Source organism: Choloepus didactylus, chromosome 3 (genome assembly GCF_015220235.1).
Source record: "Choloepus didactylus isolate mChoDid1 chromosome 3, mChoDid1.pri, whole genome shotgun sequence".
NCBI lineage: Eukaryota > Metazoa > Chordata > Mammalia > Pilosa > Megalonychidae > Choloepus > Choloepus didactylus.
This window is the reverse complement of record NC_051309.1, coordinates 71377419-71400081: the sequence shown is the minus strand read 5'-3', so window position 1 is coordinate 71400081 and position 22663 is coordinate 71377419. Positions and strand designations below refer to the sequence as shown.

Here is a 22663-nt window from a genome sequence, read left to right as displayed (position 1 = left end):
AAGGCAGTGGACCAGATGCTAAATTATTCAGTGACTGAGGAAGAGAGAATGGAAAGCCAGTAGAAGATTACTACTAAGAAGAGTGACAGGCAGTATAATTTGAAATCATGCACTTCCAGAAAGGAGCTAGGATTTCTGAAGGAGGTAGAAGGGAAAGATGAGAAGCAATCTGGAGGTAACAGTAAAGAGCAAGGAGAACACATACTTCCCCTGAGAAGGTAATGAGGTATTTAGAAGTGGGAGATGCATTAGATTTTTCTGATAAGCCATAATTTCAGAGGGTACCATGGAAGAGTTTAGGAAGTCAAGGAGAGATGGAATGTTGAAAAAATATGTGGAATATTCAGGGCCAAGTATAGATAAGTTCAGCTTACTCAGGTACAAGGCATTCTTTCATCCCTCTTTTACTATCTTCCTCAGAGTTATATCCATCTTCACAACTCCAACTGTTACCTCTACACTGGTGATTCTAAAATCAGTCTATGGTCCCGTTTAACTGAGGTCCAATTTCAAAGGTCCAAATGTATATATAACATTTCCTCTGGATTCTCTGGCAAACATATAAAATCCTAACTACACTTCTTTCATATTACCAAACCTACTTCCAACTTCCCTATACTATCTTTAAACAAAACAAAGCAAAACAGAACATAAAATTCTATTTATTTTGGCAGCAACAAAGCTCCATGCCACCCAACAGCACTTCAATCCACCCACAGTGATATCAGCAAATCCCTTGGCTGTCCCAGCCTGTGCTCCTCAACCAGGGAACTGGTGGGCAGATCAATTCCTACAGTGTCAGCAGTGAATCCCCTACCAGGTGACTCAAAACCCACCTCTCACTGGGGGCACTGGAGGGTGAGCCAACCCACGCATTTGGTGGATCAACAGAGCCCTGCATCTCTCTGCTCTCCACCCAGTGGCATAAGGATACCCAGACCCTGTGGCTTCTGGATCCCCACATAAAGGAGCAGAAGTTGACCCAGTAACACCAGCCCCAGAGGGAAATGACTTCTGCTCCCATTGGCAACACCAGAAGAGACTGAGCAACAGTGCCAGCATCACCAGAAGAATCAGGCAAATGAGAATAACACTGAAAGAGTTCTGAGAACAAAACCCCACAACAGTAGGCCAGAAGCTACACACAAAACCTAAACAGGGTGACTGGTTTCTAAAACAGAAGATTTAAATGAGATCAAGAGATACATAACTAACAAGAAAAATGTCCAGAATAAAATAGAAGATCATTTGTCATACTAAAAACAAGGAAAACCTCCATTTGAATGAGAAAATCAACTTATTTGAATGAGAAATTCAACTCATTCTCAACAATCAACTGATGCCAATACCAAGATGAAAAAGACACTGGAACTATATGACCAGAATTTTAAAATAGCCATCATAAAAAATGTATCAGCAATCAATTTAAAATTCTCTTAAAATGAATGAGAAGATAGAAAATCTCAACAAAGACATGGAAATTACAAAAAATAACCAAATAGAATGTATAAAACTGAAAAATACCGCGACTGAAATAAACCATTCATGAGATGGACACAGTGAAATGGAGATGACAGAATAAAATCAGTGAACTTAAAGAAAAGATAAATAGAATTTACTTAATCTGAAGAACAGAGAGAAAATAGCATGACAAAAGGAACAGAACATTAGGCATCTGTGAGACAATAACAAAAGATCTGATATTCAGGTCATCAGAATACCAGAAGGAGAGAAAAAACAGAGTGACTAAAACAGTATTCAAAGAAATAATGGATGAAAACTTACCAAATTTAGTAGAAGATACAAACAGATTCAAGAGGGTGAACAAACCCTAAATAAAATAAACCCAAAGAAATCTACACTACAGCACATAATAATTAAACTTTAAAAGCTAAAGACAAAAAGAAAATCTTAATAATAACAAGAGAGAATTGATGTTCCTATAAAGGAATATCAATTCAAATGACAGATGATTTCTAATTTGAAACCAGAGGCGAAAAGTGTTACCATCAAAAACATGGTCCTAAATAGTCAGGCCTGCCTGATCCTGCATCAAACAGAGAAACAAGTCTCTTTGCTTTGGTGAGAAGGTGAGTTTATTGAAGACCAGTTCCAAGACCAGTTCAGAGTGAGAAGAGTGGTTTGGGCTTTTATAACACCAAACAGACAAAGAAATGACCAGGATCCAGAAGAAAGTAGAAGGGGAAAAAATAGAAGAGAAAAAATTGGTCAGAGTTCCTGTTATCTTGAAGTACCCTCCCCGCCCACTTCATTCAGACTTGTTTTTTCAAGGAGAAGGTTGAGCTGGTTATCAGACCATATGGTGATACCCTTGAATACGCCTACAGGCAATGCTGGGAGAGTTCTTGGGAACAGAGAGTAAGTTTTGTTGTTGCTGAGATTAGATCTACAGCAAGCTATTTCAACAAGGGCCTTTTATGCTTAGAATAACTCAAGGTTGCTTGAGTGAAGTGACCATAATAAATAATTTCTAGCTACTGAACACTATACTAAGATTTTTGAGCTAAAGAATTATATTCAGTATTTTTTTCTACTTATCCAGCTATAAAAAGCAAGTAGCAAAACATTTTCAGTGCTGAAAGAAAAGAATTGTCAACTGCAAATCCTACAACTAGTGAAAGTGTCCTTAAGAAATGGAGGGAAAATAAACATACCACAGGCAAAGGGAAATTAAGAGAATTTGTTGCTAAGACTTACTATGAAAGAATGGCTAAAAGTAGCTTTCAAAACACAAAGAAAATGACAACAGAAGAAGTCTGAGACCTTCCAAAAGGAAAGAAGAACAACAGAATGTGTACAAATGGAAATAAACATGATACGCTATCCTCTACCTCATGAGTTTCTTAATTATATTTTGTTTGAACATTGTGGCGCAAGTTGCTGTTTGGTGACTTGTTGGAACACAAGCTCAGGAACAACAGATATTTTCAGCAAATGACCACTTCACTAATTACACAGCACAATGGGTCCAAAAGAGCAGGGAAAGAGACCCCACAGTGGTTAGTCTCCTGGAGAGGCCAAGCTGCTTGGGTCAGGCAGTTCTGCATACCCCACTTCACATTGGAAGAGAGAGACCTGGTGCTGTTTGAGTGTGCAGTATTTATCCACCCCAGGGGGAGGGGACCCTGCCATTGAGAATTCCTGCCCTGATACGCAACTGGGGCTGTTTGTTCCTAGTTTCTGGGTTTAAGGTCTAGACAGGCCTTTTCCTTAAACCTTACATCTCCCCCTAGTTGTGGAATGGAAACAGACTGAAACATCTGCACACAAGACAAACAGGAGGCAGGGGAGGGTAGGTAAGGGCTAGGAAGTGACTGCTGAGTGTGTCTGTGATTTCCCCAGCAAACACTTAATGTGGTGCTCAATGTAGGTAGAGGAAATATTAAGACAACTGCATTTAAAAAGTGGGGAGGGTAAAGGGGCCCACATGGAAATAAGTGTTTTACCTTACCCTAGAAATGGTAAAACGTTGACACCAGTAAGCTGTGATAAATATGTATTTATATGGTAATACCTAGAACAACCACAAGGAAAACTTTACAGAACAGTATACTCAAATGGAACTCTAACCAAAATGGAACAAATCAAAATGAAACTCTAAAAATGTTTCAATAAACCACAGGAAGGCAAGAAAAGAAATAAAGAACTAAGATACAGAGGGAACAAACAGAAAACAGATAATAAAATAACAGATCTAAGCCCTAGCATATCAATATTTACATTACATTACAATACATTGGTGTATTAAATTTAAATATACCAATCAAAAGACACAGATTGTCAGACTGGATAAAAAGACATGACCCAACTATTGCTTTCTGCTAGAAACCAAGAAACTTACTTCAAACATAACAGCATTGGTAGGTTGAAAGGAAAAGGCTGCAAAAACATTAATAATAATAAAGCAGAATTGGTGTGTGAGGGGACCTTCCAAGTGCAACCTGCTACCTTTCCCTGTAACCCACAAATAAATCCTGGGCTCAAGACTGTGTTAGCTTGGCTCTTAGGATGGAATGATAACTGTAGGCTAACTCCTTTCTTGGATTGCCTTGAGGTAAAACACATACCCTACCATATATTGGACTACCTGCATATTCCTTCTCTCCTTGCCCTCAGCATATGTAAACATTTACTAGAGACAGTCTGACTAAAGCATGTCCATTTTATGGCACCTGGCTCACTCCCACTGGTATATCTATTCCTGATGGAGAGGGGGTGAAGTCTTCCCACCATGACACAAGAAGTGTGCCTGGATCATCTCCCTTCATTGATTGAGGATTGAGACCTGCTGGCCGTGGGGGACTGTTCCAGTTTGCTAATGCTGCCATTATGCAAAATACCAGAAATGGATTGGCTTTTATAAAGGGGCTTATTTTGTTACAAAGTTATAGCCTGAAGGCCATGAAAAGAGTCCAAGGCAAGGCATCAACAATCAGGTACCTTCACTGAAGGATGGCCAATGGCATCCAGAAAGCCTCTATTAACTGGGAAGGCATGTGGCTAGCATCTGCTTGCTCCCAGGTTGTTTCAAAATGGCATTCTCCAAAATGTCAGTGTCAGCTTCCAATGGCTGTCTTCAAAATGTGTCTCTCAACTGCAGCTCCTCTCCAAAATGTCACCTCAGTTGCTCTCCAAAATGTCACTCACAGCTGCTCTGCATCTGGGCATGTGTGGTTCTTTTTAAAGTACTCCAGTGATCCAATAAAGACCCACCCTGAATGGGTGGGGCAACACCTCCATAGAAATAATCCAATGAAAGTTCTCGCCCATAGTTGATTGAGTCACATCTCCATGGAAACACTGAACCAATAGGTTCCAACCTAATCAACACTAATACATCTGCCTCCACAAGACTGCATCAAAGATAATGGTGTTTTGGGGGCCATAATACATCCAAACCAGCTCATGCTCACTAGTGAAGCTGATCTTGCTTGGTCTCTTGTCTATGTAAGTAAACATTCCATCCAGTGTCTAGCTGAGTCATGCTTTTGTTGGCAACCCCAACACCTGCAAACTGTAGAATGACTTGGGACTCGAGGATGGCTTTCCTGTTAGCAGGCATTGTAATGCACTTGCTACCCTTTGTGTGTTGAAACTTCTCCCCTGGAGTTGGTAATAGATGTCTCTCCTTCGACTGATAGTTTGACCCAGCAAGCATGGTGACAACAATATGGCACAGTGAGCAGGATTGCCATGACATGCCATGGCATAGTGAAGGCATAAGAGATCATCATTTCAGTTACCCCAGGGTAGTGCTGGCTTCCTGGATTGTAACAGACTAACTGAGATGCTTGCCTCCCTCTGACTACTCGGGGACAACTAGGAAGTAAATACCCCCACAGTGTTACCAGAGCAAGCTGGTGGATTCTTTGCCTGATGCACTCAAATGACCAATTCCTGAGACACCAGGGTTTCAAAGAGAGAAAGAGTTTTATTACTAGGCATGAAGGAGAGCAGATGGCCTATCAGTCCAAAATCTGTCTCCCTGAACTTTAGTAATTTTGATAATTTTATATCAAAAGATGGGCAAATTTTAGGATAATGAGCACAATGGCCCCAGATGATGTACTTAGGGGTGATTTTATTATTGAGCATGCGCAAATTGATTTCATGCTTAATCACAGAACATAAGTAGAAAATTGCGGCCTTAACTCTTACAGCAGTCAAATCTATTCCTGAATTGTAATGGCTATCTCCAAACTCTGCAATGCTGACCCCTTTGTGTATAACCTGATTGGTCTCTGGAACATTGGGTATATGTGTGACACGTGAAACTCAGAGCTAGAGTTCCACAGATATGAATGTCAGTATTAACGCATACAGCAACAATTAAAAAAAAAAAAAAAAAAAGCTGAAAAACAGCCCAGACTTCAATTAGAGATATGAATGAAGCAGATCTGGTTAAGACTAAGGCAAATTAGGCCAAAGGGTAAAGGTTGAAACTGACTGTGTGTTAAAACTTCAACTGTGTGTTTATGTGGTGTAGGATCTATATTTTTTAAACAATATAACTCCTACAGTCAGTTTGTTCAAACACCACAATTACATTGAGCTTTGAATAGGAAGTGAGATATGGTAGGCTTACATAGGTTAGAGTGAAATAGCAACACATCCCAAAGTAATTTGGGCAGAGAATAAAAATATATATGCATGGCCTACCTGAGGAGCTGGGGGAAAATGCAGAAGTGTTGGACTTCCTCACCTGGATAGTTGCTAATGTTCTCACAAACACTGAGGACTGCTGGCTTGGTATGATGAGCCCTCTGTCTTGGGGCTTGCCCTTATGAAGCCTGTTACTGCAAAAGAGAAGCTAAACCTAATTATAATTGTGCCCAACAGTCTCCCCCTGAGTGCCTCTTTGTTGCTCAGATGTGGCCCTCTCTCTCTAAGCCATCTTGGCAGGTGATCTCACTGCCCTCCACCCTATGTGGGACCTGACTCCCAGGGGTGTAAATCCTCCTGGCAAAACATGATATGACTCCCGGGGATGAATCTGGACTGGGCATCACAGGATTGAGAATATCGTCTTGACCAAGAGGGGGATGTGAAATGAAACAAAATAAAGCTTCAGTGGCTGAGAGATTTCAAATGGAGTTGAGAGGTCACTCTGGTGGACATTCTTATGCACCATATAGATAACACTTTTTAGGTTTTAATGTACTGGAATAGCTAGAAGCAAATATCTGAAACTACCGATCTCCAACCCAGTAGCCTTGACTTTTGAAGATGATTGTATAACAATGCAGCTTACAAGGTGTGACAGTGTGATTGTGAAAACCTTGTGGATTGAACTCCCTTTATCCAGTGTATGGATGAATGAGTAGAAAAATGGGGACAAAAACTAAATGAAAACTAGGGTAGGATGGGGGGGGATGATTTCGGTGTTCTTTTTTACTTTTATTTCTTATTCTTATTCTGATTCTTTCTGGTGTAAGGAAAATGTTCAAAAATAGATTGGGATGATGAATGCATAACTATATGATGGTACTTGAATAGTTGATTGTACACCATAGATGATTGTATGGTATGTGAATATATCTCAATAAAACTGAATTGAATTTAAAAAAAAATTGTGGCCTCAATATGATGACGGATGTGATTATTTAGTATTATAATGAGGTATAGGTCACTTGTAGGTTAAAGTCTAAGCTACTGTGCATATAGGCCCATTTTGATTAGATCTAGCTTTGGTTATCAAGGTAACATTGGACTTCGGGTGGGATAGTTCTAGGCTGACCCAAGACCCTTTATTAACAAACATTAGGGGCTGTCTTTAGTGGTCATAAGACTCCAAAGTTGAAAAACTAAATAAATGGATACAAGTGAAGTTTAGTCACAAGGTTTCCACAATTACTAGGGCACAAGATAAAGGCTATACAATCATTATCAGAGATCAAGGCAGCTGGATTACAGTTCAGATTTCAGGTATTTCCCTCTGTCTACTTTAATATACCTGAAAGTAGAAAGGAATACCTGTATAACAATTCATTAATCATAATCATCCCCTAAATCCTAACTTCTCTGTCACAATAGCGTCTCAAGGGTTGCAAATGATAGTCTGGGGCCCTGTTCGGGGAGCTCCACCTGGTCTGGGATGTTTGCAGGCCCCAATTGTAAGAGTCTAAGGGTGGGGAGGAAGACATCATTAGAAGGTGCTTGGGGATTCTGTGGGGCATTCTCAGGAGGTGCTAACAGATCTCGTGGGGTGTTTCTTCAGCCATGCCAGTGGGTTTGGAAGAATGCTAGAAGAAACTGTGGGGCATTCTTGGAGAATGTTAGCAGTTTGAGATTTGTGGTTCCAAGGGGGAACATTGTTCATTCTCTTTAGCCCCCTACTCCCTGGCACAGTTTGGCCCTGGAGGTCAGATTAGAGATCCAGCAGAGGGGTTTGAGGAAGTGTAGGGGAGCAGTTCTCCAACCACTGCTTAAGCTCTCTGACAATGGGACAGAGACAATGGGCATGTGTTCTGGTTTGTTAATGCTGCCGGCATGCAAAACACCAGAGATGGATTGGCTTTTATAAAGGCAGTTTATTTGGTTACACAGTTACAGTCTTAAGGCCATAAAGCGTCCAAGGTAATGCATCAACAATTGGGTACTTTCACTGGAGGATGGCCAATGGTGTCCAGAAAACCTCTGTTAGCTGGGAAGGCATGTGGCTGGCGTCTGCTCCAAAGTTCTGGTTTCAAAATTACTTTCTCCCAAGATGTTCTTCTCTAGGCTACGGTTCCTCAAAAATGTCACTCTTAGTTGCTCTTGGGGTGTTTTTCCTCTCTTAGCTTCTCTGGAGCAAAAGTCTGCTTTTAATGGTTGTCTTCAAACTGCCTCTCATCTGCAGCTTCTCTCTCAGTTCCTGTGTGTTCTTCAAAGTGCCCCTCTTGGCTGTAGCAAGCTTGCTCCTTCTGTTTGAGCTTATATAGTGCTCCAGTAAACTAATCAAGGCCCATGCTGAATGGGCGGGGCCACATCTCCATGGAAACTATCCAGAGTCATCACCCACAGTTGGGTGGGGTGCATCTCCATGGAAACACTCAAAGAATTACAATCTAATCAACACTGATACATCTGCCCACACAAGATTACATCAAAGATAATGGCATTTTGGGGACATAATACATTCAAACCAGCACAGGGTGGCTCATGAGCTAAGCAACGCAAACAGGTCCCTGGCACTAACAGGCACCCCATGACATAGCAATTTGTTGAAGCTTCAGAGAAAAAGGGTGCGGGGAGTCTAGAGCCCTTTAGAATGGCTTTACCCAGAAGCCCTGAAGAGAACTAAGAGACTTGGGGAGTTTGTCTCTACTTTAAGGGGGGTAATCTGATTAAAATTCATGAGAAAAAAAATTTTACCTTGAGGGGGCAAAGTACATTGTCCCCTTTGGAGCCCTGAGAGGAAATACCAACCAAGACAGCAATGGCAGCAGCTGCAGCAGGAGCAGTCTTTCCTCATATTGTCCCATGGCAGAGGGACCTGTGCCACACTCCTTCATCTGTGGCCTCAGCAATGGTATCTGCCATAACAAGAAGTTGAAGTGGTCCCTAACATGTGTGCATGGGTGCATGCCCACCATCTCCAATATTTAAGAGAAAGAGCGGGGTAAGGATGGTAACCATCACCCCTCCCTTCCTGGGAAGCCTGCACTTTGCCCAAACTGGAATGTGCCACCCTGCACCCTAGGGGGCCTGACCACACAATAGCCACTCTGCAGGCTCTCTGCTCTCTCTGCTAAATAAATAGGTGTCACTGTTGAGGTCTGCCATGGTGGCCCCTGTGACTGATTTGGGTGCTGTTCCTTCCACCCCAACCTATAGACTTGGGATTAGTCAGAGGGCCCTACTAGCTTTTTCACAGGACCTCTCCATTGAGGTCTCACTGAATCCAGTAGGGAGGGACATCCTACGCTTAGGCTGGAGTTAGGTGGGAAGGTGGGAGAGTGTTGCAGTTTTGGGACCTTTTAGCTACTGGTGCACAGGTGACTGTGATTCCTATGGCCCCTAGCACCAAGATGGAAGGAGAACAAATAATGATGTCAGGTTTGGACCTGACATTACCACCAAGACCATTGTACAAACTGACTTTGAGTGTGTCCCTTTGGGTCCCTACAAGCTTCCATGGTATGGCCCCATCACTGAATGTATTATTGATACTGATATATTGTCCCTATGTACATGTCCTCCAGCCCTGATGGAATTGCTGCAGTTACGGGAATGTGCTGGTATAGATCTCTTATGTACTCCATAAGAGGCCATGTTCTTTTAATCCAATCTTGTAAGGGCAGACCTATTGTGGGTGGGACCTTTTGATTCTATTGTTTCCATGGAGATGTAACCCCACCCATTCAAGGTGGGACTTAATTCTTTACTGGAGCCCTTTAAGAGAGCTCACAGAGAAAGAAGCAGAGGGAAGCTGAGAGAGATCTTTTGAACAGAAGCTAAGATGTGTAATCCAGAGTTCGCCCCCAGGAGAAGCAAGAGGGACTCACAGGAGCTAAGAGAAACTAAGAGAGATGCTTAGACAGAAACGCCCTTGGGAGAAACAAGCAAGGAATCCCAGATGCCATCGGCCTTTCTTCAGAGAAGGTATCATCCAGTTGATGCCTTAATTGGGAACTATAAATTTGTGAACTGATAAACCTCCATTGTAAAAGCTGATCTATTTCTGGTATATTGCATTTCAGCGGCTTTAGCAAATGCAACAGGGCATTTTAGTGGTGCACTGAAAAACTGTGAAATTTCCTCCCTCCTGGGTTGTGGCTAATAGCCTGGTCAGGCCTGGCAAGTCTTGGACTGGCATATGAAGCAGGCCCCCTGTAGGGACTAGATATTTTGAGGGAAATTAGTTCTATTCCTAGTAAGTTTCTTGGTGCCCAGGTGGATGCTCACCAGAAAACCCTCTATGCTGATGAGGCTTAACAGAGCCGATTAATAGACTGTGCTTGCCAGTCAAATACAGAGCCTGAAGTGTCCTCTGCCCAGAAGAGCAGATGTATGACCTATCACCTCCTTGACCCATGAGAATATGGCCCATGGGAAATCAGACACCACCCAGGATTGAGCCTGCATGTATGTAATGTCATTGTAATCAGAACAGCTTGAAAAATTAGTTTCATCTTCCAGACCCTGGGTCTTGCTGGATTCGGATGGCAGTTGACACTTTCTGTGGGTTTGGCCTACCTATTGCTGTGAGTTCCCTTGGCTGGGGCCACACTAAACAGGAAACAAGACCATATTTGTTTCCTGTTCAGCTATTTCCTGGACACTTCACTTCTGACAACAGCCCTGGATTTGCAGCCCAAGCTATGTTTCAGTGGGCCAATCAAAGAGCATATGATATACTCTCCATGCTCCATATCACTCCCAAGCCACAGGGGTGATTGAGCATTTTGTTGAACAATTATAGGACAGGCTTAAGCAGCTTATGAGAGGGGCCAAGATAAACTCAGCCTGGAATACACATCTCAGGCAAGCAGCCTGGGGTCTCAATGCAATTCTCCAAAAGGAGCTTCCCATTCATTAGGTGTGGATAACATACACAGATAAAGCCAAGGGTAAAGTTAACAGAAAATAATATTTCTCTCAAGGACATTCTGTAAAATGTCATTAAGCACCCTTCCCCTTAGAGTCACTACTGCTTTTTCACTTACTGAAAAACATTTTCTCCAGAAACCTTGTTGTTTGAAATCCTACCATTAAAATTGAAATATCCCATTCTTGCCTAGAAGATCTAAGTCATTTTGATACAAAGGAACAGCTTCTATTTCCAATCCAGAGGCAGAGCTTCAGAAAAGGGATTTCTGGACACATTCCACTTTGTAGTTTCCAAGAAAAGAGCACCATGGGTCCACTTTGCAGTTCAGACCTAATGAAGACCTGTAAACACACAGCCTTCCCTTCTTTTGACCCAATCAAAAACTGCTCCATTTTAATTTCCACTAAACTCTACCCTTCCCCAAATTCCTATAACAAATCTGTCTTTTGTTTGGGGAGGCTCTCCATGATTCCTCTGGAGAATGGACTCCCTGTTTGCAAAGAGCCAAAAAACCTGACTTTCTTGGAATATAGGTTTGTCCCTGTTGGATTTAGGTTGTTTGAATTAGGAAACCTGCCTCATACTAAAAGTTCAGAAACTAATTTCACATAAAAATTAGCAACAGAGAAGTACCATGGTCAAATCCTACACAAAGTTATTATAAGAAAAAAAGAGAATAAGGAGCAGAATTGCATCATTACAGTCATGAAAGCATGCCTGAAAGATGTGCCCAGAAAATGGATCGAAACTATAACTTACTTCTTTCCTAACTAGCTAAAAGCCATTAAGAAAATGATACAAGATGAGAAAGAACAACATGATTCAGAATGAGAAAACTTCAGAAATAAGGTGACAGAACTCAGAAGACTTGGTAATGACGAATAAACTAGAGGGGACACAAAGCTGAAAAACACAACATACTACGTTATTATGTGAGGAACCCAAGTCAGTCTTTATATGTTCATGTTTCTCTAGTAATTTTGATTGTCTGAAGATCCTTTTTTAGTAATTCTTCAAGAAGGGCTCATGGGAACAACAGTCTTTGAGTTCTTGCATACTGATAATAATTTGTCTCCACCCTTTGTACATGAGAGTCAGTTTTGCCAGATACAAAATCCTTGGTCCACACTTTTTTCCCTTGGATATCCTAAATATGTTATTCTACTCTGTTCTGGCATAAAGCATCACTGCCAAAAAGTCTGGTGATAATCTATTTTTCTTTCCCATTTTGCAAATGTTAAATATTAAATGGTTAAACATTAAACATTAAAATCTGTTAAATCTGGGTGTCTGTTATATTGGATGTTTGAAATACTTTTTACCATATTTCATCAAATCAAAGATGCCTTCAATTTTAAGATGCACTATTATTTTCTGTATTAATAAGAAAGAAAAAAAAGCATTCCAATTTCAAGAATGTTAAAATGTAAAGATATGTGGGTCTTAGATGAAATACAGTAGATTAGGTTTTGATTGCTGTGTAACAAATTAACATAAGCTTAGCTTAAAACAAACTAAATTTGTTAGCTCACAATTCTGTCGACTACACGTTAGGGCATGTGATAGCTGGGTTCTCTCCCCAGGCTCTCATAAGGCTACATTCAAGCTATCAGTTAACTGTACTCTGATACGGTGCTCAGGGTTCTTTTCCAAACTCACTCAGGTTGTTGGCCACATTTAGTTTCGTGTAGCTGGAGGTTAAGGTCCCTATTTCCTTGTTTACCTTCAGCTGAAGGCCAGTCTCAGCTCTTAGAGACTGTTTCCATTCCTTGCTTCATGGCTCCCTCCATCTTCAAAGTCAATAATGGAGAATCTCCCTCATATAGAATATCCCTCACACTTTAAATCTCTTTCTCTAGGAACAGCCCATTCCCTTTTAAGGGGAGAAAGGCAACATATAAACAAACAAACAAATATACCAGGAGGTGATAAATAAGAGGGAAACAAAAGAAGGTAGCATTGCTTTCCCTCTGTCGAGAACACTCTTCTGCTAGATCTTCACAGGGCTCACATCATTTAGGTTTCATCCCTGACTTCTCTGTCTAAAATCATCTCCCTTCCTCCTGCAAAACTCTTTCTCCTTACTCTCTTTTATTTTCTTCATCATGCTTATGACTTAATGAAATTATCTTACTCATTTCTTTATTTCTTTTTTTTTTGTTTGTTTTCCTTCAATAAGATGGATGAAATTAGGATCACTGTATCTCTATCACTTGATCATTGTCTAATCATTAGCTCCAACTAAATAAACATTTAAGAAAGGAAAGAAATGTGGGAGATTAGAGGGAAGGGAACAGAGAAATTGGCAGTGTCTGTGGGGTGGGCCAAAGATATTTATATATATTAACTTTAGCATTAGCAGAAAAGACAGGGAGGTGATAAGCCTAGTGTTAGAGCAGAACCTTGAAAGAGTAGAACATAGACCAAATTAATTTTAATAATTATGTAGAAAAGGTTCACAACTGGGTTGAGGAATCTGAGTGATGCCACCAACGAGAACCTTCAAGTTTTCAGGTATTTGGAAATGTGAAATTCTGAAGAGATTAGAACACAAAGGATAATGCACAGTTTGGCCTAGACCTAGTCTCCACACTAAAGAGGAAGAAAAGCTAATTAAGAAACAATGTCACACATTCCATTACATGATACAATACTCAAAATACATACCAATTTTTTTTAATCCTACAGATGTTTCTTCAAATATGCAGTGGTGTTTAGAATGAAAGACAAATCATGATTAGTGTCCAATTGATTCTTGTTTTCTAAGAAGGGTGAAACAGCGGAGCCAGTGGACAGAGAAATAGATGACAGCTCCTTAAACGAGTTCTGGCATTTAATCTGATGGTGACTAGCTCCATAACCTGATCAAGTCACTTATACTGACAGGAAGCTTCTCACCCATCAAACTGGGAGAGGGGGCAAACTAAATGACCTAACGTCATTTATAGCTCTAAAATTCACACAATTCTATGAAATTTGTGACAGTTTGTACTAGATTTCAAGCTTTTTAAGGGAAGGATTACGTCTGTTTTATTCACCAAAGTGAATGGCGCCGAACACATGTAGATGTCCAAAACTATTTATCAAATGGGGAACTTTTTAAACTGGAAGTCTGGAGGTATCTATTACTAGTCTTCCGATATCTCATCTATAAAATGGAGGGGTTTCCTCTCTTTTGCTATAATAGCCAAGGACTTTGCCATTAAATTCCGTGATTTCGCTGGTCACTACAGTCCTGTGGGCTTGATCGTAAATCCACAAAGGTGACGTGGAACTCAATATTTCGAACCATTTACGTCTGCGGGATTTCATCCCCGGCAACTAGCGAGTTGTCGCCACCTGCAGAAACCTCCGTCCTGTGGCCCCACCCAAACCGGAAACCATGGCGCCCCTGGGATTGACGGGAAGGCGCGACGGGGCTCTGCACTCCCTGGGCCCGCCCCCTCCGATGACGCAGCCGCCCGCCCCTTGACCCCGCGATCCCGCCCCCTTCCCTTCCTCCCGGTAGCCGGCGGCTGTTGCGTGTGAGGCGGCGATGGAGGAGACCGAGAGGGTGGCGGCGCCCGATAGGGAAGAGGCATCCTGCTCTTCCTGGGGGGTCGGCAGGTGAGAGGACAAGTGTGGGCTCAAAAGAGCGAGGAGTCGCGGACTATACCAGGGCTCCTGCTTTCTGTTTCTCTCGCCCCGTCGGACAGGGAGAGGCGTGAGAGGCCGCGGGGTAATCCCGAGCCGGCTCTGGGAGGCAAGGGGAACGCGCCTGGTGGGTGTGGCGGCATGGGCTCGGATCCCTGCGGCTCCCGGCTTCTCTGAGGAGAAAGTCCATTTCCCGCCCCTTTCAGCGCTGTCTCAGTTCCGGTTGGGGTCCTCTCGTCACCGGACGTGGGGTTCCGACCGAGAATCCTGGCCCCAGTCGCTTGATGTTGTCTTCCCAGCCTTGATGCCAAGCGCCCTCAACCTCCTTTCAGTAAAATGGACGCTAAGAGCTCTACTGTGCGCCATCGTCCACCGAGACATTCCTTTGAAAGCTATTACCAAAGGGAACTTGGTAATGATGAATCATTGGCGGGCTGGACGCCCTGAGGCCTCTGTTGCCCCTATAGTTAAGAAAAAAAAAAAAAAAATCTAGGGAAAAAATATCCGACTTACCCATTCTTATTTTCCACTTCATGTTGAGATTCTCTTTCCCTTCCCTCCCCTGCAAAATTAGGGGGCGTGGGCTGTCTGTGGGCTAGGCCCGGACCAATTTCTTGGTAGTAGTTCCTGTTCTATACAGTAGAAACATTATTTTCAATCATCTCATAATTCATAAAGCGAGTAGTTATATCTTTGCGTTCTACCAGAATGCAATATGCCAAAATTAGAAGTGATGGATATGTTATTTTCATCTACAGTGAGACTATCCATAAACCGATAGCTATTTGGCTTTCTTCAGTTTGAAGGGATGCTTTTGGGGCCGTCGTATTGTCTGATGTTACCCACACTGCCAAATGTCCTTGGAGATTATTATGTAATACAAACAAAATCCCCGTTCTGTTATTTGAAGCATTTTTTATTGCCTTGTAGATCTTATCATAGAAATAATTCTCTGGGCACTTCAGTGAGGTAGAACTTTTGAAAAGAAAGTGCTAGTCATGCTATTCATTGGCCGAGCTGGTTCAAATGTAGCTCTGGCATTTTTATTCAAGAGTTTTTCCCACTAGACTATTGCCCCATACAAGGAAGTCAGCAAGTAAAAGTGTAATAGGGATATGATAATAGGAAACTATAATTAAAATTTTTATTTTCTTTTGTTACAATGCCAAAATCAGGTTGTGTGTGTGTGTGTTTGTGTGTTAATTAGATAGGTGATCCCTTAAAACATAGCTATCTTCTGGTTCACTTTCGTAATTGCACTCAGGAGTTTTTGTAATAGTTATCCATTTAGTTAGCTAGAAGCTGATATCATTTATGATACCAGTTGATGTTGGTTAAGGTAAATGATAGCATTTTAATCACGTATGTTTACAAATGCTTTGATTTATTAATGCCAGGCCTAGAAAAATGGATTCTAAAACTGATTTGTGTGACTGTCACATTGTTTTTACCAGTCCTGTTATTGATAATTAGTGCATTCCAGAGCCTGGAAAGGATTACACATTTGCCAAGATGATATTGATCTCAACTCTCAGAGTGGCTCAGGCCCAAGTGTCAGGCTGGTTCCCTCTGGCCAGGAACCAACTCAGATGCCTAGTTTCCCTACAGATATCATTTTTCTTTGCATGCCATGCTAAAAAAATCAGGATGCACCACTGCAAATGATAAAGAATAAGATAAATACACTTTTTCAAACTAGTATGTTGAACTTTTTTTTCTCACTTCTAAAATTCATTCATTTAACATATATTCCATAAATGCTTCTTTTATGTCTCCTGTGAGAGGCAATAGGCAGTATAATGTGGTGGTCAAGAGCTAGACTGTCTAGGTTCAGATCCTGACTCTGCCATCTACCTGCTCTTTGAACCCAGGCAAGTTAAATAAGTTAGCCACTCAGCCTCGGTTTTTTTTTCCATCTGTTGAATGGAGATGTTAATAGTACCTATCTCATAGACTGTTGTGAGGGTTGAGTTAGTACATCTAAAGCACTTAAACAATGTGTGACACAATATTAGCTATTATTATTATTAGTCAGGTACTGTTTTAGGTATTTGGAATACAGTAGTGAATTTTTAATGGACCATATATTCTAGTGGTGGAGAGGCAAACAATAAACAAGTAGGCAAATCTATAAGTAATAATATTTCACTTGAAGAAAATACCCCAGGTTAATGAACTAGAGAGTGACCCATGAAGAAGGGGAGACATTTTATTAGGGTGATTCAACAGTGTCCTCCGTGATAAGGCAGTATTTTAATAGAGGATTGAATGGTATGGAATCAGCTGTGCAAAAAATCTGAAGGAAGAATATTCCAGGCAGAGGGAATAACAAATGTAAAAACCTGAAGTGAATGCAAGCTTGGCTTCTTTAAGGAGTAGCAAGTAGGCCAGTGTGGCTGAAGATAGTGAGCAAGTGGGAGAATGATGGAAGTTGAGATTGGAAAAGTGGAAGACAGAACATATAGGCCCACGGAGGCATGGTAAAGTGTTTGATTTTTATTCTAAGAGTAAAGGAAATCCACTGAAGGGTAGTTCTTAGGAAGAGAGTGATATCTGACTATGTTTTTAAAGATTCAGGCCATTGTTATGTGGAGAATAAACTGAAGGGAAAGGGCAATAGTAGAAATAGGTAGACTAGTTAGGGGCACTTTCAGGTGAAATATGATGATGGTTTGGTCTAAAATAGTACTGGTTGAAATAGTGAAAACTGATCAGATCCAAAATGTCTCTTGAGATCTGCCTTGATGGTAGAGCCAGTAGCACTCACAGATGGAAAAAATAAGGCAATCAGTTAAGTAAGAAGACTCCTAGATTTTTGACCTGAGCATGTGAAGAAATGGTGATACCAGAAACTGAATTGGGAAAGACTGGGGAAGAATAGTTTAAGCTAAGGGAACTGAGTTCTGTTTGGGGCTTGTTAGGTTTGTGATAATAGATGTCAGAGTAGAGATACTCTTTTGGCAGGTGTATAACATCAGGGGATCAGAGGAGATAATAAACGCGGAGAAATAAATTTTGATATGTAGTCATCGTATGGATGGTATTAAATTCTGTGGGACTAAACGAGATTATCAAGGGGAGCATGTACATAGAGAAAAAAAAGTGCAAAGACCTCATTCATGGGTCACTGTGACAAAATTGCTAAAATGTAGATCCATCAGAATTTATGTAGCAGTGATAAAACACCTGAGAATAAAACATAAACCGTGGGCTCTATAATTTTACAGTACATGCAGGACAGAACAAGTAATCATTTAATTTAATTTTGACACACTTTAAAAATCGTAAATAAGGTGGTGCACAATAAATTAAATGGTTTGTGAAACCTCCTCTAGTAACTGGTGACTCTGATCCCATTTATTATCGAATGTTACATTATGAAATATGAGTGTTTAATAATTATACTTGCCTTTATAAAGTTAGGTGTTTTTGTTTTTCAGTATAAATACAAATTTGCCCATTATGTCAGCAGAGTCTGTGGAGATCGATGATACATTATACAGGTAAGAACCTCATGGGAACTGAAATTTATTTTTCTCACATTTCGGCCTCAAGTAATGGAGTAGTCTGCTTGAAGATGCCATTAGGCCTGCACAGAAATTTGTAAATATATCCTAAGAGTGTATTCTTTTTATTTTTACTGTAGTCTAAAAGCTTTAATAATATGTAAATCTCAGTTTTTCTAGGTTTAGGTGATATGACTGAAAATGATTTTGCTATCCACTACAAATTATATCTCTTGTTTTTGGACAAGAGTATATAGTTATGTTCTTAAGAAAAACAGGAGTCTTAAAAAAAAAAGTCCAGTTCACTTTATTTAGTTATAGAGTAGATTATATCAATATACTTTCATTAACAACTTTGTATATTTGCAATATATAGGCAGTAGAGAAATATTGTGTGTTTAAAGAGCTGTGATTTGAATGGAATAAGGTGAGTTTTTTTACCATACTTTTTTCATGAGAGTACTGAAATATGAATACTTTTTTTTGATATTAAAGAAAAAATAAAAATCCATATGTTGCTTTCATTCTTATTTTTTTTTCATAGTTGGAGTTGTTTGTATGGAAATAGCATAGTCTCAATTTAAAAGTTATTATCTTTCCTCTTCAATTATCATGAGAAATTGACTTTTTGTATATAGGATTTGGAAAGATAGGTTCACTATGTATTTAGAATCCCTCTATTTATTTTTTATATAGGATACAGAATCAAATAAAAGCACTTTATTAGGAGCTGATATATACCATCTGGTATGTTGCTTCCAACTCTAATTTGTTGTGTTCATTTGGAAAAAGAGGTAGAAGACTAATACTTAATTTTGTTTATGTGAAAGTTGTTTTACCATATGGGCTCCTGATTATAAAATATGCTTCAGAAGTCATTCTAGGTTTGCCTTCTTAATCTGTTATTTTCTTAATGTCCATTTGATCATGTTCTTCTTGAGATAACAAATGATAACTCCTTGAGATAGAAGAACATAGGTTAATTTCATTTATTTAGTTACAGTCCTTGTAAAACCTCTTATTATGTCTCTCCAGCCCTGTATTACTGATTAATGAATGTAATTTTCAATAGACCATTCAGAGACTAAATTTCCCATTTACAATGCTCTATAACTAGGCTACAGTTTGCTTGACTAAAAGTTTCAGAATATAGCAGTTTCACTGTTACTAGAATTAAGCTATTTTCTTCTTCCTGGCAGAGAATATCTTTTGGTGTAGTTGTTTCCTCTTTGGATGCATGACTAATTACAAATATTTTCTGGTTGTTGGTACCAATGTACTTATTGAAATTTGAATATCTTTCCTAAGAATTTGTCATAGTGAGTGCAGGTATCAAAAAGAAATAATAAATGAATTATTTATTATTAATAAATAAATGAATTATTGTTGTTAATGACATTATATTGATGTAATCTACTGCATAAGAATTTGTGTGGATACTACTAGTGAATGATAAAATGGTTACTGACGACTACAATTATAAGTTTCCTTACCAGAAATGCAAAATATATATATTACAAAGGCAAAAATGTGGAATTTCCACAAAATAGAATAGCTTTTCTTTTCTTAGATTTTAAAAATTAATTATTTATGAATGTTCTGGAGATTTATTATTGTTAGGGTAGAATATGAAGATTTGGGAGATGTATTTTTTACAAATAAACATCTAAATGGGAAATGTTCTACTGTATGTATGTTACCACAGTAAAAATTAAAAAACAACAAAAAAAGTCTGCTTACTGGGGACTTCTATTAGATTCAGAACTTTGAACAAAAATTTATCTTAGGGCCAGTGCATGAAGTGAGGTTCTTTAATACTTGACCAACTTAGAGAAATGCTCAGGGAGGTAGATTTAGGAGTAAGCTGGGTAAAGATAGAGTAGAATGAAGATAGATTCCAGAAGTTCTCTTTTCTTTCCATTCTCTTTCACACAGCCACACACCAGACAATTTTGTCTCTTGATGAAAGTCCCAGTACTTTCAGATGGCTTACCTTTTCTTCTTAATTCACTGGCCATACCAAACTACTTTCAGCTTACCAAACCTAGTTTATACTTCTGCACCTCAGTTGTTGTCTTTGCCTTGAGTGATCTTTTGTGTTTCAAAGCACCGTGTACTTATACTTTAAGACTTACTCAAGTATCTGCTTTGTGATGTCTTACCTGAGTTTCTTCTAATCCTTTCTGCTTAGCCTAAAAGACTTTATTTTGTTGCTGTTAAATTATGCTTCATATTTTCCTGTAATGGCTGTTTACTTATCACTCTATTAGGCTATGGTCTTCTCAAAGTCAAGGACCATGGCACAGTATCTAACCCCTAGAAGATTCTCATTAAATGAATACCAAATGACTAGAACAAGACAAAGAGTTCAGATTGACTTGTGATCTGGAACCCAAGAGTAAATACACAGAGGCAAAACAAGATGGTTGGCAGTGCACTGGCTGGGCAGGAAACTACCAAGAGTATAAGAATCAAAAGATATGACAGAAAAGCCTGAAAAGGGCATGCAAGGTATTAATAATAGGAGATATCGATATTGTGCCAGTTTGAATGTATTATGTACCCCAGAAAAAGCCATATTCTTTGGTGCAATCTTGTGGGGCAGACAGAATAGTGGGGATTAAGTTGGAATGTTTGGATTAGGTTGTTTGCATGGAGATGTGCCCCACCCAGCTGTGGGAGGTGACTCTGGTGGGATACTCCCATGGAGGTGTGGCCCCACCCATTCGGGGTGGGCCTTGATCAGTGGAGCCATATAAATGAGCTGGCTCAAGGAGAGGAAACAGAGTGCACCTGTGAGTGACGTTTTGAAGAGGAGGAGCAAGCTTGCTAGAGAGGAACGTCCTGGGAGAAAGCCATTTTGAAACCAGAACTTTGGAGCAGACGCCAGCCACGTGCCTTCCCAGCTAACAGAGGTTTTCCGGATGCCATCGGCCATCCTCCAGTGAAGGTACCCGATTACTGATGTGTTACCTTGGACACTTTATGGCCTTACGACTGTAACTGTGTAGCCAAATAAACCCCCTTTTTATAAAAGCCTATCCATCTCTGGTGTTTTGCATTCTGCAGCATTAGCAAACTAAAACAGATATTAAAAAGGTCCTTAGACATTTCACCCTGCAGTAAAAAGGAGTTTCAAGGGAAGACGCAGCACTCCTCTCTGCTGGACTCTGTGACTTGAGGCCGCTGCAATAGCATAGTCTTTTACATTTTGAAAATTGTGACAGCTGGAAAAATAGAAAAACAGGAAAGTTTCTCTTTTCTCTGGTTAAAGTTAAAAAAGTGTGTAACTTTTCTGGCATCTTTGATGTTGAGGTTTGTAACGTCAGTATTTTGGACGTTGTTTATTTCCTCCTAGCTACTAAGATTGAAATTTGGTTATTGTCTTCTAGTTATCTAGGTACGAAAGATAAATGAGTCTCAGATTATAAGTACTTCTAAGCAATTAAGTTCTTCTATAGAACTGTAACTATTTAATATTAACTAATTTTTAATATTTGTATATGTATTTAAGTATATTAATAAAAAATTTTAGAGCTACTTTGGTACCCAATTGAAGAAAGTGTCATTCTCAATAAATTTCATTTTTTTTTTTTTTTACTGCTCAATCTTAGTCCACCTCAGTTACTGATCAACTGAATTTGAACTTTTTCTCATAATCTGAAGGTTTTGGGGGGGACTGCCTCTTACAGCATTCTGAGCCAGGTCACTATTTATTTTTTCATCTTAATTGCCTGCAAATTGTTGGATGAGTTCGACTTGAGCCAATCTGCAGATCTGGCCATTTCTTTTGTTTGTTCTGAAGATGTGCCTGACCCTTTTGTTCCGAAGATCTATCTGAAGAATTGAACAAGTCCCAATTTATGGTTTCAGTCAAAGATCTAACTCTACTTATACCAAAGAGCCAATGGCTGATTCAGATAATAATAAAATGGTACTTTAATGTCTTCTTTTCTGTTATTCATTCCTATGTAGAAATCACTCTATGAAGGAGGGATGATTCAAGGCATTCCAAAACCTATGTTTATTTTAATGATTCTCACCCTGATTGATATTAGCTTTTAAAAAACAGATGTGTGGTTTAATAGTTTCCTTTGGCTGTTGTTATGACATTTAATCTCTTAAAGTTCTAGAAGTTAGAAGTCTGAAATCACTTTTACTGGGCCAAAATCAGGGTGTCAGCAGGGCTGCTCTCCCTCTGGAGACTAGGGAAGAATCTTTCCTTGCCTTTTCCAGTTTCTAGAGCTGCATTCCTTGGCTTCTGGCTGCTTCCTCCTCCTTCAAAGCCCACAACGTAGCATCTTGCTTCAGTCTTTACATGCCTTCTTGTCTGTCTTCAGATCTCCCTCTGCCTCCCTCTTACAAGGATATTTGAGGTTATATTTAGGGCCCATGTGGATAATTCAAGATAATCTCCCCTCCTCAAAATCCTTAACTTAATCACATCTTTTGCCATATAAGATAACATTCG

The 22663-nt window shown here is 39.9% G+C and overlaps 1 protein-coding gene across 2 annotated transcripts in view; it reads left to right on the top strand.

Moving 5' to 3' along the window:
• Window positions 1-14547: 14547 nt before the first annotated feature.
• The window catches only part of UBA6 (ubiquitin like modifier activating enzyme 6), a 91940-nt gene continuing 83824 nt past the window's right edge, over window positions 14548-22663 (top strand). For both annotated transcript variants that reach the window (XM_037829903.1, XM_037829902.1), the window contains exons 1-2: window positions 14548-14659; window positions 18127-18189. In XM_037829903.1, coding sequence (XP_037685831.1) covers window positions 14589-14659; window positions 18127-18189 — 134 coding nt within the window. In that variant the 5' untranslated portion in view covers window positions 14548-14588. The remainder of the gene's footprint in view (window positions 14660-18126; window positions 18190-22663) is intronic.